Here is a 15,183-nt window from a genome sequence, read left to right as displayed (position 1 = left end):
TCAAAAGGTCAATCTTCCTAAGGAAGCCGAAAGGGTTCCCTAGTATCCGCTGGAATACGATTCGGCATGGGAAGAGCCAAATTCTCAGGTTCAGAAGGGGAGTGCCGTCTGAAGAAGGTGGTGAGAAGCACCGCCCCGCTAATAAATGAGCCCTGTTAAACAGGCTTTCACTACTCAGAAAGGTTTGCTAGGTTTCCCTCTGCTTCTGAGTGGCAAGGGAAACAACGAACACAGGGACTCACGAAAATCATTCCGGGACACCAGGCTGATGAGCGCCATCTATCCTCACCCTTTTATTTTTTTATTTTTTGTCTTTTTGCCATTTTCTTGGGCTGCTCCCGCGGCATACGGAGGTTCCCAGGCCAGGGGTCGAATCGGAGTTGCAGCCGCCAGCCCACACCAGAGCCACAGCAACGCGGGATCCAAGCCGCATCTGCGACCTACACCACAGCTCACGGCAACGCCGGATCCTTAACCCACTGAGCAAGGCCAGAGATCGAACCTGCAACCTCATGGTTCCTAGTCAGATCCGTTAACCACTGCGCCTCGACGGGAACGCCTGTCCTCACCCTTTTAAACCTGACCCACCAATGGAGTCAGGTGGGTCTCTCACATACACGCATTTCCTGGGCTTAAGAGAACAGGCCCCATTCTGAAAAACATGGTAACTGTGTACAGGCAAGTTATTTCTTGGAAAACATCAGCTGGCAGACTGAGTAACTGACCAGGTTGTACTCTGGGCTCCAGCACCTCAATTTCTAAGATAACTGCTTCTCAAAATCTGCTCTGCCCCAGAATCTGGTCAGAGTACGTCAACCTCGCCTGTCTGTCCGCTGAACAGGCAGCTGATAACTGACCTGTGTCTTTCCCCCCAAAAAACCAAATTAGAGATTGTTCCACATAATCTCCAAGACCAGGGGTCAGCACCTGACAGCTGAGGAGGTAGCACACCCGTGTCTGTCAAGGGAACGGACTGGTTAATCTTAAGGATCAGTTGGGACCAATCTCATCTGTAAGGTAACGAGAAATGGCTCATGAAGACAGTATGGCAAGTTCCCGTGTAGGGCAGTGGGATAAGGATCTGGTGTTGCCACAGCTGGAGCACAGGCTGCAGCTGCGGTACAGGTTCAGTCTCTGGCCCAAGAACTGCCACATGCCACAACAGCGGCCAAAAAATCCCCACGGTTATTCGAGAGGACGGAGGGACTGTAAACAAGCAGATTTGGCTGTCATCCAACCTTGGGCTTCATGAAACCAAAAAAGGATCAAAAGAACACAAATAGTAATAGACACCAACTCCCAGATGTCTTGTTAACTTCAAATGTGAAGGAAGTGTGCTTCCTAGGACCAGAAAGCAAGGTTTCTTCTACTGGATAAAACTCAAATGAAGCAACTCCAAACAGTGGAAAAGGTTCATTCATTTGCAAGAATGGCTTCTGACCTTGGCCGGCGGGACGTACCAACAGAGCAACACCCTGCCAGTTTCATCGGGCCAGGCAACTGGCTAAGCCTGGCCAGGAAGCCAGCTGCTTTATTTCCATGAAAGGAGGGCAATGATTAGCAAAGAAGCCCACCACGCTAAGGAGACACGTGAGATTCAGACGGACTACAACACAGGAGGTACCCAGGACTTAATGGGCAAAGACAACCTGTTAAAGGCCACAAGAGGAACAGAGAAAAGCAAGGTACTGAATCTGAGGAATGGATCGCCATTCTCCATCTCAAAGAGAGGTTACCGAAAGGCATGAATTTCTACAGTTTTTATTTATTTTTTATTTTATTTTTTTGCTTTATGGCCACACCTACAGCATATGGAGGTTCCCAGGCTAGGGGTCAAATCAGAGCTACAGCTGCCGGCCTACACCACAGCTCATGGCAATGCTGTGATCCCTGACCCACTGGGAGAGGCCAGGGATCGAACCTACATCCTCATGGATACTAGCTAGATTCATTTCCGCTGCACCACAATGGGAACACCCAGTTTTTAAATAAAAAGAAGGAATTAGGCTATTTAGAAACACGAACCACCTCCAAAGGGTCCCAAGTACCACATTCAACTCCAAAAACTTGATTCAACCTTGCAGGTCATACCCTAAACCTTCAACTTTATGCAAGCAATAACTTGAATGTGATGCGGTTCCTCTGCTTTGTCACTTCATACTCAAGGGAGACAGATTGTGAATAAAGGAATTTTACCCAGGAGGCTATAATAACTCCCACAGATCAACCTATGCATGGCTTCCAGAGAGCTTTCTTCTATCCCGAGGTTGCTCCTCTTGCAGGGTCTGACATTTTCCAGAACAATGACAGCTCCAACTAGGCCTTCAAAAACCGGGTCCCTAACCTGTTGGATCCCAAATCTCTAAGTATTTTCAAGAGAAGTGACTTAGTTTTCAATGGTGTTCCATGTCGTGGGAGGACGGTACATTTAAAGGAGAGCTGTTTTAAGTCTTTTTCAACAAAAACCCTAAGTCCAGTAGGAGGGCCACCGCGAGGTTCTGAAGGTGCCTGGTCAGGCCACCGGCAATTTGAGCGCTGGTGGAACCTCCCTGCTGAGCTGGGGGAGCGGAGCCCCGACGTTCCAGACGCATTTCTGACATAAAGCCCAAGAGGATTTCTCTCCTCCGGGTTCAGGATCAAACTGCCCGTGTAGCAAGGCTCCCCCGGGCCTGGGGAAGGCCCGCTAGGCAGGAACTGACAGGCGACCTCAAGCCAGAGGCTCGTTCTTTCCTCCATCATTCTCAAGCCTATACTAGGAGGATGCGGACAAAGACTCAAAGACAAAGGATGATCAGCTTCCCCGAGCAGTGCCAACCACTCCGAAAAGCCCCGGGGAGCGCGCGGGAGGGGAGGCGGCCGCACAGGCGTCTGACTGATTCCCGGGGAGGCGCGCGGAGGCGCGGCCCCGCCAGGTCTCCGGCCCACAGCCGCGGCCTCAACCCCGCCGCCCGCTCGCCCAGCCCCGCGCTCCCGGCCGAGAGCGAGCCCGGGCCCGCGCTCGGCGCGCCTGCCCCGGACCCTCCGCGCCGCCGCCCAGGGTCCTCCCGGGGCCTCCCTCCCTGGACCCTCCCTCCGCGGGGCCCTCCCTCTGGGACCCTCCCGCCCCGGATCCTCCCTCCCCGGCCGGCCTCTCCAGGACCCTCCACGCCGCCGCCCAGGCGCCTCCCTCCCGGGGGAATCCTCCTTCCCCACCGGCCTCCCTGACTAGCCTCCCCAGGACCCTCCCTCCCCAGCCTGCGGTCAGCGCGGCCCAGGTCAGCCGCCCTCGCGACGACCCGCCTCACTCACCCTCTGTCACCTCCAGCACTTTGATCTGCTCCTCGGCGGCCGCCCTCACTTCCTGCACCGGAGACAGGATCCCGGTGAGCGTATCCACCAGCGCCTCTTTCAGCCCTTGGGCCACCGGCCCCGGCAGCCCCGAGGCCGCGCCAGCCGCCGCCGCCGCCGCCATCTTTCTCCCGCCGCGCGCCAGCCCCGCGGCCCGACCCGCCGCCGCCGGACGGCTCCCGCGCGCGGCCAATCCGCGAAGCCGCGCCTGCGCACAGGCCGGGCGGGCGCGCGAGGGGCGGGGCAGCGGCACGAGCCTCCCGAGACAGCGCCGCCTGCGGTGGAGACAAGAACTGCGGCGCCTCAGCGGGAAGCCTGTCGAGTGAGCCCCCGCGAGGTGCGGGCTCCCCGGCGGCCGCAGCTCAGGCCAAGACCTGTACCTCCTCTTGCACGGATCCTTTCGGGGTGAGATGCTGCGTTAGGAGAGGGTGGGATGGGAATGAGTGGACAGGGCTTTAGGGAGGGGGTTGGAAGCCGACCTCTTTCCCCCCACAGCTAATGAGTCTCTTCATCTCAGATCCTTAAGCGACTGAGCGAGGCCCGGATGGAACATGCATCCTCAGAGAGACCATGTTGGGTCCTTAACCCACTGAGCCACCACAGGGAACTCATCGCAGTTTCAGGAATCCAAAGGGCAAGGAAAGAATCTGAAGTGGGCTGGGCAGAAGGGAGCGGTCATCTTGCAGAGGCCGGGTCCATGGTTTTTCCAGCCAGGTGAGCCTAACCTCATGGTCAGATAGTCGCTGGCCAGGAGAGAGACCTGCGTCGGTAAGGCTGTCCCCTCCAGAGAAAGTACTTATCTGACTATTGGAGAATAAGTCCCATGTGCTGAGAAAGTGTAAATTTTTTCTCCAGGTGAGTTACCACTGGACCTTTTAAGGGGTGGAGAGTGAATGCAGTGCTTGCCGTGGTAGAAGGATGGTACCATTGTTGGGGTGGGAGGTTCAGACCAAACAGGACAGATGTTTCATAATAAGCTGTTCAGGTTGAGTGCCTTAAAATGGTTTCTAGGGATCATGACTTGTTCCTAAGTGGCAAAGAGGACCAGGTAGCCACTCCTAGCCCAGTTCTAAGACCATGGATGCTAAGCTGTCAACAATCAGGGATCAGGTCCCTTCATCTGAGTATTCTTCTGAAAGAATGATTCCTCTCGTGTTTGTCTGTACCGGCAGTATACAAAAGTTCCTGGGCCAGGGATCAAAAATCTGAGCCACAGCAGTGACAGTGCTGGCTCCTTAACCTGCTAGGCCACCAGGGAACTCTTCCTTGATTGCTTATTTCAGGGAGAGCTCTGAACCATTTGCCACCTCCCTGATAGAGGGCAGAGCTGGGTTGGGTCCCCATAGCAGTTTCCTAGGGGAAAGATTGCCTCCTGGACCCCAAAGTTTCACAGTGGGGAAGAGTAGGATTTGTCATTTTCCTTCTCTGAGTGGCCAGGAGAAGCAGAACTCCATTAGAATGAACAGCCTCTTTTCTCCTAGGTTGATTCACTTTTCCCCCAGGTCCAGAAGGTGGTATGTTTTCTAACACCATGGCCGTGGAGGAAGGACTTCTGGGCTGGATGTTTTGCATTCTGGTGAAGGATGCGTCTGTGCAGGCAAGACCCCCCCCCCCCCCGACACACACACACACACATAAACATACCCACAACCAAAGGGGCCCAGAGACTCCTGCTTAGGGTTGGAGGGTCAACCATCAACAGGCAGGTGGGTCTCACCTCTGGATTAGCCAAATGATCTTCCAGAGCAAGAAAAGGCCAAAAGACCAATGGAGACAGACACCAGAGAGGGAGTGAGAGAGTGCCAGCAGACAACACAGGAGATAACTTTATTGAAATGCAATGGCGTTGAACAGGTGACTCTGGCTGGGGAGACACATGCCTGGTGGACAGAGAGCCTCGACGAGGGGCCTTTGGCAGTGACGGGAGAAAGGCTTCTTCCGCTGGCCCTGGCATGGATTTAAGGATCAGCCAATTTCTTGTTCAGACAAATCACCGAGGGGGCGGCCCAGTTCTTTGATGATGGTTACGGCAACTGTGTACAACGGCTCGCTTTCTCCACGCTGGGTGTCAAGGGGGAGGGCCCGTGGTACAAAACCGAAACACACAGACACAACACACAGATCCTGGTTTGGGGCTTTGCGCCCAATAAATTAAAATATATATATATATTGCAAAGATTCCTGCCTGCCTTCCACCGGAGGACCGGCCGGCCTTCGGAAACAAAGCCACCATCACACAGACAGCACTGCCAGAAGCAGGATGGGTGGGAGGGAGAAGGAAAGGAATCCAGCAGGGGTTGGAATTCCTTTAAGAAAAAGATGGTTCTGTTGAAAGAAACCAAAACAGAAAAGGAGGAGGAAGTGGGAGGCGCCTGCACCGCAGTGGCCCAGAGACCGGGGAGGGGCGAGCTCCCTCTCCTGGTCTTCGTCCAGGAGGCACAGCAGGGACATCCCGTGGGAGGCCGGGGGCAGCGGCGAGGGGTATTTTAGGGCAGCTGTTTGCTCGCCTTCCTCTGGCTCTAGTCCTTCTCCAGGTCCTGGGTCCCCAGCTCAGGATGCCCACTACCATATGTCCCTTCGTCCTCTGCCCACAAGGGCCCTCAAGGGAAAAAGGACAAAACGAAACAAAACCAGTCAGTCATGCCTCATCTCCCCACGGCCCCACCAGCGGGAGTCTGTGAGTTTGGAAAGACAGGAAACTCCTTTCAGATTGTTTTAAGATCTTATTCCATCGCTATTAGCATTTGTGTGGCCAAGTCCTGGTGGAGGGAAAGGAGGTTCTGGCAGGTTCGAGGACCCCAGCAGTGCTCTTTAGAACTCAAACAAGGGCCAGGGATGCTGCTAAGAGAACGGGCTGTCACAGAAATACCAGTCGGGTTTTTTTTTTTTTAGTTGCAATTTTTAAAAAATCAAAGTATAATTGGTGTACAGTGCTGGGCCAATTCCTGCTGTACCCAATCAGACGTTTTAACTCTTGGCATCCTAATACGAAAGTGGCAAAAGGCTCATCAGCATAGACCTGTCATCTAGAAGAGGACCTGGAGGAGACCTTGTTCTGCCTTCTCCCAGTAAGCCTATAGCCTGCCAAGGAGGAGTTTCAGAGCCATGCCATCTTCCTCCGTATGTTGGACTAGGAGATGCAGACATGCCGCTAAGTTCTGCCCAAAGGCACACATACCTTTTCTTTCCACAGTTTTCTTGTTTTGTTTCTTTCGTTTTGGTCTTTTTTTTGGTCTTTTTAGGGCCACACACGTGGCATATGGAAGTTCCCAGGCTAGGGGTGGAATAGGAGCTGTAATCGCCAGCCTACGCCACAGCCACAGCAACGTGGGATCTGAGCTGCGTCTGTGACCTACAACACAGCTCACAGCAACACCAGATCCTTAACCCACTGAGCGAGGTCAGGGATCAAACTCTTGTCCTCATGGATGCTAGTCAGGTTCATTAACCGCTGAGCCACAATGGGAGCTCTATCTTTCCATGTTAAAGAAAGGGAAAAACAGAATCATGAGACAGCTTTCAAACTCATGTTACAGTCTGACTCATAACCTAGGACCTTAATTGTGGTGCTCAAGGCCTAGGGGGGGCCCTGATACCTGGCTGATACCAACACAGTGACTTTCAAACTTGTGCATCAGAATTGCCAAAAGGGTTTTGTTAAAATATGAATTGCTGGGCCCTCTCCTCACTTTCGGACTCGGTGTCTGGACTGGGGTCTGACAATTTCATGTTGAGTGGGTTCCTGGATGCAGCTGACATTGCTGGTCTGGAAGCTTCTGTTGAGAAGCTCTACTTTAAGAAATAAAAGATCCCTAGCCTGGGACCCTCCATATGCTGTGGGTGCAGCCCTCAAAAGACAAAAAAGACAAAAAGAAAAGAATAAAAGAGGTGGAGCTGTGGTGCAGCGGGACAAGATCCACCCTTGTCCCTGCTGTGGCCTGGATTCTATCCCCTGGCCCTGGAACTTCCACAAGGTGTGGGTGCAGCAAGAAAAGAAAAGAAATAGGTGACAAGGGACCAAGTGTTCACTTACTTCTGTGACCACTCCAGAGTCCAAAAAAAAAACCTCTCCATCAAGGAAGAGAGCTAGAACATCACACGGGACGAATCTGGTACACACAGGCTCAATTTTCAACGGTGCTGGTGTCCCTTAGTTTCCCAATTTCTATCGGTGTCACATCTAGACTATTCCATGGCTCCCAGGATCTGTGGCTGGAGTGCTTGCTCCAGGCTGAGCTGAGCTGGAGCAGAGGGGTGGCAGTGGGAGGGCTAGCTAGGATGGGGGCCTCCCTATCCCTGAGCAGGTGGGTTGAGGACTCAAAGACTATATGACGCTGGTTCAGCTCTAAAGGGCATCCTCCGGAGTTCCCGTTTTGGCTCAGCCGGTCATGAACCCAACTGGTATCCATGAGGATGCAGGTTTGATCCCTGGCCTCACTCAGTGGGTTACGGATCCAGTGCGGCTGTGGCTGTGGTGTAGGCGGACAGCTACGGCTCCAGTTTGACCCCTAGCGTGGGAACTTCCACATGCTTCAGGTGCAGCCCTAAAAAGAAACAAGAAAAAAAAAAAGAGCATCACCTTGGGCTCCGCCTTTGAGGTTAGTGTCCCTAAAACCATTTCTCACTCACAGCCACCTCAGTGGGGCAGTGGACCAGAACGTGCTAGTTACCCATCATCCTAAGAGGGAGCCTTCTGGAAGAGCATGTGTTGACCCATCAGCGTTGGTTGGGGGTGGGGGGTGGCTTACAGAGCCCCATCCAGCTGCAGCTTAGCTAGGGCCCGGGAGTGAGGAAAGGGGAAAACTGTGAGAAGTTGAGAAGTTCCCCTTGCTGACCCGGGTGATGTCAGCGCTGCAAAGACTCCTGGGGGAAAGGCGTGACAGCGACAGGAGCCTGCTCTCCCAGAGGCCCTGCGGTAAGGCATCCCTGAGGTCTCAGGCCGGTCCCTCCTTGACCCCGCCTCACAGGACCTCACCCCTCCCTCCAGGTTGGAGTGTGGGTCCCCCCCCACACACGGGAGGGGGCCCACCATGTGAGGTTCCCACCGCTGTCCACCTGCTCTTGGAAAATGGCAGGAGACGAAGTGACCTCTGAGACTGCAGGGATGCCCCTGTGAAGTGTGTGACGCGTGTCTTTAGGGGTGATGAGATGGGGAGGTTAACCCCAAACCAGGAAAACCAGGAGGCAAGAAGTGAAAACTGTAAAAACGACTCTTTTTTTCTGAAGTCCTTAAGGAGCCTGGCAGCAGCTGGCTGGAAGGCTGGTAACCCAGAACCAAAGCTTAGTATGCCAGCCACCAAGGACTCTGTTGGCAGGGGGATGGGGGTGTCCCCTCCACGGACCTTGAGCAAACCCTCTCCTGCCAGCCTCCGGCTCCCCCTGCAGAGACCATGTGAACCAGACGCTGGTCTGAGGCTCACGCACGGACAGAGAAGCACCGCAGAGCTACCGTAAAGCAGAGATTTAAAAAAAAATACTCCCCGAAGCTCAGGAGATAGAAAACAGCAATAGCCACCTGCTCTTGCGAGAGACACACACAGACATCAGGGCCTCCGTTGGCCTCCAGTTACCTAGTGCTTTATTCTGAGTGCCTAGGCGGGGACTGAGAGCACAGCACGCACACGGGACAAACGGATTGGTCTTCTTCCAGAAACAAGGGGCCGAGCAGGCACCTCCCGGGGGCTGGGCGTTGAACCACACCCTCTGCTTGCAGTGTTGGTAAGGAGGGGGCCTGGGGGCTAGGGGAGGGGCAGCACACACCCCTGTCCTTGAGAGCCTATGATCTTCTCAAGGCGCCTGGGGGAGGGGGGTTGAGTTTCCCTCTGGGACCCGGCTTCTTTTTTTGAGGGATCCCAGGGGTCTGAGTCAAGAAGCAGGTGGAGGTGCGTAGGTAGGACGCCTTGAGCCTGCTCTGGGCACTCAGGGCGGTGAGAGGAGCGTGGGTTTCGGCTCCCGAGGTCTGGACCAGTGTCCCCAGGGTTCTAGCACCACGAGGGTTGGCCTCCTGCAGTCGCCACGACCCGGAGGTCCCTGGGAGATGGCCGGTGGCCAGGGGTCCCAGGCTGCAGAGGGAACATGGAGGCTGATGCCACCTGGCCGGTTGGGAACACACTTGCTGCGGGAAAGCCACAGACGACAGGGCTCAGGGCAGCGTCCACTGAAAGCAGAGCTGTGGATCCCAGGCTCAGAGGGGAAACGTGGTAACGCCACAGGCTTCCAGAGCCGCGCTGCCAAGGGTCCAGCTAAAATTCTCGGTGGTAGCCATGGTTACAGGGAGGCAGGAATCACTTTGCCGGGGTGGGGTGGGGGTGTCTGAGGCAGTTGGATGGAGGAAGGGGTTCACCCCTTTCCTTTTTCTCAAGTAGCCAGTAACGCCCAGGACTGAAGGCACTGGCTGGGCAGCACCGAGAAGAGAGCTAAGGGCCCGACCGCAGGGCAAAGACGGCCACGGGGCTGGAGCCGAGAAGGGTCAGGAGAGGCCTGCGCCCAAAGCAGGCCCCTCAGGCGATCTTCCCCTCCTTCCAGGGCAGAACCCCGCTCTGGGCCTCCTCGCTCCGCAGACAGAGACCTTAAGGCAGAGGTGTCAGCACCAGCCTTGGACAAGCAGCCTCCTCCCCGCAGAACTGTACACTGTGCAGCCGAGTTGGGACCACTGCAGCTCACAGACCCAGCAGCGGTACTAACGCCAGCACCGAGGACCCTGCCGCCCTGGGAGCCATCAGATGGCTGCAGGAGCTCTTTGAGGGAGCAGCCCGGACTGCCTTCTGGACCCTTCGTCATCTGAGGATGCAAAGCATCGGCTCCTCGGTGTGGTGGGACAGAGCTGGGTGAGCGTGCCGCTGGGTTCTGAGAAGGCCCTGTGCTGTTGGAAGCTGGACTTGAAGGCCTGGGCCCAGGCTTGTCCTGCGTCCCTGTCTCCAGAGCCTGAGACGGCGGCCTACCCGGGAAGCAGGGTAGGCTGGTCGCATGGGGACTTCAGAAAGGGCAGGACCTGCCCTCACGAGATAAGCCAGACCCCTAGCTGTCCTCACTGGTTCTGTCCCTCACTGATCCCGCTCAGGGCACCAACCCCAGTGCGCGACAGTGACTCCCAGGCTCCTTCCTGGTGGGCTCCTTGGCTTCTGGCTGCATTTCTTGGGTGATCCTGAAGGTCCAGAGAGCAGAACATACATGCTTGATGGAGAGAACATTTCCTACTAGGCTGTGAATGTAAGGGCCCAAGTCTCTCTTTTTTTTAACCTAGTGGGTGTATACAGTAGGTGCCCAATAAGTGCTTGTCCGATGGAGGATTTAAGACTGCCGGACCTTCGGGGCAGCTTCTGCAAGAGGTGGATCCCTACACAAGGCAGATCTTTGCCACCAAATCCAAGTCCTTGAGCCTTATACACTGACTGGGAGCATCTCCTATGGATTTCCATGCATACATGAACACCCACCTGTTCAGAACCAACATAATGGCCAGCTCGGGACTCTAGATTCAGTTGGACAAAGTGGTGGCCATCAGAATAGTGCGGTGAGGGGCCGAACAGGACACAAGACGGAGGCATATTCCTAGTTTCTGGTTTTCCTCCAGCCCATGGTGCAGCTCAGGGTGGACCTCCCATCACCACAGAACGATGCAGTTGTGTGCAGAGGCTGGCTGTTGAGCTCCCAGGCGTAGTGCGTGCTTTCTCACAAGGGAAGTGAGAGCCCTCTTGTCCCACTGCTGCTGAGCTGATGTTTCCTGTCCCACGTGAGCCCCAAGGATGCCAGAGACAGGGGCAATGGTGGGTGGCTAGCTGGTGCCAATCAGATGGCATCAGTGTCCAAAGAGCCACTTGGAAAGGCCAAACCAGCCCCTGGAAAACAATGCAAGCAGCTCGTGGACACGGGAGGCGATGGGAAAAAAAAACAGAAAATGAGAAGGAAAGTAAATCAGCAGATGGGAGGGGAAAAAAGGGAAACAAAACGAATGGAAAGCAAAAATAAAAAATAAAAAAAACTGAGGGTTTATTGACTCATGCGTGTTAAATTAGAGGGTGTGAGACAGCCAGCCGTGTGTGTCTCTGAAGGCTGTGATGGTATCTTTGTGGTCTGGTGACGTCTTAGATGGGCAGCCATCTCACTGGTGTCCCCTGTGTCATCGGGCGGAGGGGGCGGGGGGAGGGAGGGGCAGCACTCTTTCCACCTCGGCAACTGGATATTCTCTTTCCAGCTTCAGCTTTTTCTTTGTCTTTTTTTTTTTGTCTTTTAAGATTGATTTAAACATTTTTAAACCACATGCTTCTTTTCCTGGGCTGCAGCGAGATCCGGGGGGGTGGGTGGGTGCTGTTGGCAGTGGTGATGAAACCGGGCAGGGTCTGTGGGAAGTTCAGGGGGGGCCCCACCTGGGGGGGCCCCCACACCCCCACAGGGCTGTTTGCAAGAGTCAGTTAGGAACGACTGTAGGTTGGTCCTATGTCTCCTGAACCCCTCCCCAGAAAGCCCAGGAGTTTGTGACTGAGACCAGAAATCAAGGGAAAAGACCCAGAATCATCTTTTCCCCAAAGTCATGAGCAGAGGCCAGGAGATGCATCTGGGGACGCAAGTTCCCCGATTCCACCCACCAGTCCCACTAGGAGTTCTTGAAGGTGCAGCACCGGGAACCCGCCCCTCCTCCCGCCTCCCCCTCCTGTCCTCACGGCCGCTCTGGAGCAAGCGGGGGCAGGGAGGCGGCCTGAGGCTGGTGTCCGTGGCCCGCTGTCTGCGTGATTGGCCACCAGGCCTCAAAGCGTTGCCTGGAGGTTGGGGTCTAGGATGCCTTCTCGGTCTGGAGACTCGATATAATTGGCAGCTTCCTGAAGTTTCAGCAGCATGGCCATCTAAAGAGGGGCAGAAAGAGGAGAATCAGATTGTGGGAGCTCCCTGGTGGTTCTGGGTTAAGGATCTGGCATTGTCACTGCCATGGGTTTGATCCCAGGCCCGGGAAATTCTGCATGCTTCGGGTGTGGCCAATCAAAAAAAAAAAAAAAGAAAAAGAGGAGTTCCCGTCGTGGCTCAGTGGTTAACGAATCCGACGAGGAACCATGAGGTTGCGGGTTCGATCCCTGGCCTTGCTCAGTGGGTTAAGGATCTGGCGTTGCCGTGAGCGGTGGTGTAGGTCACAGACACTACTCAGATCCCGAGTTGCTGTGGCTCTGGTGAAGGCCGGCAGCTATAGCTCCGATTAGACCCCTAGCCTGGGAACTTCCATATGCCGTGGGTGCGGCCCTAGAAAAAACAAACAAACAAACAAACAAAAAAAAAGAGAGAGAGAGAGAAAGAAAAGGAAATCAGATCATGGGTCTTATCCTGGCTTTGCAAGTGATGGAGAGCCCAGAGAGTTTGCGGTGGTTCAGGAAAAGGCTGGGATGATTGTTTCAATGCCGTGCGTAAGCCAGCACATGTGGACCAGAGCTTGGGGGCGTCAGGCCAGACAGGGTGCCACGCACGCTGTGAATGACGTGTGGAGAGGCCAGTGAGCAGGACCCCTCTGGCCTGAAGGTGCCTACAAGCCCGCAGACCCAGCTGGGCCCAGCAGCATGTGGCCCCAGAGGACAGCTGTTAACGCCTCTGCCTGCAGATGGCGCTGCTGGACCAGTGTCTCCCCAGCTCCCAAATGCCACTGCAGGGTCTGGATCCACACTGTCTTCACCTCCGGCCTCTTTCCTGACACTTCATGCCTCTTCCCATCAGTGGGTCAGCCTCGCTGCTTCTCTGTTGGACCTGCCTCCCCCTTCTCTCGCGCTGGTTAGGACCAGTCTCCCGATTTAAAAGCATTTCTACACGGACGGCACCTGTTTTCAACAAAGTCAACCTTGAAATAAAATGTCTTCAAATGAAAGTAGAATTTCTGGCTCGAAAGGTAAAGCGGCAAGATCTCGGGGTCTGTGTGTGTTTTAACACAATCTGCCAAATACCCACCAGCGTTGTGAGAGTCGGGGCACCCACACACACAATCGTGCCACATGAAATGGTCATTTCCTCGTTTCAACAAGCATCTCCTTGGTTATTAGCGAGGCCGAAGGTCTTCTTCTGTTTTTATTGGTGCTTTGCATTTCCTCTAGTCAAAGGCCTATTCATGTCCTTTGCTCGCTCTCCTCTTTGGAAGTTTGTGGGCAACTGTCATGTGTTCTGGCTAGCTTGTCACTAGCTTGTCACTGTCTCAGCCCGCCTTCGAAGGGGCTCCTAAAATTGCTGCAGGACTTCAGGATAACACGGGGCAAGTGCCCAGGCATCCTGCTGCTCCCCTGCCCTGCTCTGACCTGCCTCTGCCCGAGACCCAGGTCTTTGCTACCTGAGAACGCACATCTTGCTGGCAGGTGGCACCATCAGCTTAGCCCAGGTTCCAATGGTCAGAGCTCCTTGCCGGCCTCATTCTCATCCCGGCCCCCAGGCCCCATCAGGATGTGTGTGGAGGGGTTCAGTCCTATGACACTCCTCCTTTGACCTTAGATCTTTGACCTCTACTCACCAGTGGGTCTGAGTCCAGGGAACTTGGGGTGCTGTCCTTGACCGTCCTGTCCTCTGGGGGTGAGGCCATGCTGTGAGGGCCGACAGTGGGTGGGGGCAGATGGTACAGCTTTGACTGGTCTTGTTGGGCTGACGGCCAGGGAAGGGTGTCCCGGACCCACTCCACCGGGTCCTCCCAAGCAGCTTTCTGCCCGTGAACCTGGAGAGAAGGAAGATGTGATCGCTGGGCGAGGAACCACAGGTTAGACTCCTGACAGCGTTTGTACTTCTTCAGTGTAAAGCCCCGAGGCTCTAATAGCCGGGGATTTTCTTGGTGTTTCTCAAAAAGGGAAAGGAAAGAAGTGGGTGCAGGAGTTCCTGCAGTGGCACCATGGCACTGGCAGTGTTTCTGCAGCACCAGGACGCAGGTTCAATCCTCAGCCCAGCACAGTGGGTTAAAAGGATCTGGCGTTGCCACAGGTGCGTGCGGGTCTTAAGGGCAGTTTCAGATCTGATCCCTGGTCTGGGAACTCCATATGCCTGGGGGCAGCCAAAAAGGAAAAAAGGAAAAGAGGAGTTCCCGTTGTGGCTCAGCGGTTAAGAGCCCAAGCAGTATTGGTGAGGGCTCGGGTTCCATCCCTGGCCTTGCTCAGTGGGTTAAGTAGCCTGCACTGCCGTGGCTGTGGTGCAGGCCGGTAGCTCCAGCTCTGATTCGACTCCTAGCCTGGGAACTTCCTTATGCCGTGGGTGTGTCCCTAAAAAGCCAAAACCAAAACAAAACAAATTTAAATTTGTTAGCCCGAGCTGTGGTGTAGGTCACAGACGCAGCTTGGATCCTGCGTAGCTGTGGCATAGGCCAGCAGCTGTAGCTCCAATGCGACCCCTAGAGGAACTTCCAAGTGTCACATGTGAGGCCCTAAAAAAAAAAAGAAAAGAAAAAAGAAAAGAAAGAAAATGAGAAGATGCAAAACCAGTCTGGAGGATAACTTGGCAGAGTCTGTGTTAGAATTTAACATGTACAGAGCTTACAACCCCATAATTTTACTTTCTTAAATAAAAAATTCTTTCAGTTTAGTAATAATACCCTTTAAAAGATTTTTCTTTTTGGCTTTTTAGGCGCACACTCACGGTGCATGTAAGTTCCTAGGCAAGGGGTCGAATTGGAGCTACAGCTGCTGGCCTATGCCAGGGCCACAGCCACATGGGACCTGAACTTCATCTGCGACCCACACCACAGCTCACAGCAATGCTGGGTCCTTAACCCACTGAGCGAGGCCAGGGATCAAACCTGCATCTTCATGGATATTAGGCAGGTTTGTTTCCACTGAGCCACGATGGGACTCCCTATTTCCTTTTTGATATATGAGGATATTAAAAAGGTTGAATAACTTAGCCAAAACAATATTT

The 15,183-nt window shown here is 54.4% G+C and overlaps 2 protein-coding genes and 1 long non-coding RNA gene across 9 annotated transcripts in view; 1 reads left to right on the top strand and 2 right to left on the bottom strand.

The window, feature by feature from the left end:
- The window catches only part of IPO9 (importin 9), a 40,508-nt gene extending 37,040 nt beyond the window's left edge, over nt 1-3,468 (bottom strand). For both annotated transcript variants that reach the window (XR_007131151.1, XM_047754572.1), the window contains exon 1: nt 3,289-3,468. Coding sequence is in view for 1 of the 2 variants with exons in the window: in XM_047754572.1 (XP_047610528.1) it covers nt 3,289-3,451 (163 nt within the window). In the remaining variant the exon portion in view is untranslated. The remainder of the gene's footprint in view (nt 1-3,288) is intronic.
- A 111-nt stretch (nt 3,469-3,579) lies between these two features.
- LOC125112867 (uncharacterized) lies at nt 3,580-11,271 on the top strand. Of its 2 annotated transcripts, XR_007131283.1 has the most exons (4): nt 3,580-3,732; nt 3,845-4,041; nt 8,554-9,045; nt 9,853-9,933. It is a non-coding gene; the product is annotated as an uncharacterized LOC125112867 (long non-coding RNA). The 2 variants fall into 2 exon arrangements; XR_007131282.1 differs by lacking the exon at nt 8,554-9,045 and having other exon boundaries at nt 9,853-11,271.
- Nucleotides 11,272-11,292: 21 nt separating this feature from the next.
- Nucleotides 11,293-15,183, bottom strand: part of NAV1 (neuron navigator 1) — a 217,303-nt gene continuing 213,412 nt past the window's right edge. For all 5 annotated transcript variants that reach the window (XM_047755313.1, XM_047755315.1, XM_047755314.1 and 2 more), the window contains 2 exons: nt 13,799-13,996; nt 11,293-12,167 (listed from right to left, as the gene is read on the bottom strand). In XM_047755313.1, coding sequence (XP_047611269.1) covers nt 12,072-12,167; nt 13,799-13,996 — 294 coding nt within the window. In that variant the 3' untranslated portion in view covers nt 11,293-12,071. The remainder of the gene's footprint in view (nt 12,168-13,798; nt 13,997-15,183) is intronic.

This window comes from Phacochoerus africanus, chromosome 12 (assembly GCF_016906955.1).
Source record: "Phacochoerus africanus isolate WHEZ1 chromosome 12, ROS_Pafr_v1, whole genome shotgun sequence".
In the NCBI taxonomy this organism is placed as follows: Eukaryota; Metazoa; Chordata; class Mammalia; order Artiodactyla; family Suidae; genus Phacochoerus; species Phacochoerus africanus.
This window is presented reverse-complemented; position numbering and strand designations above follow the sequence as displayed.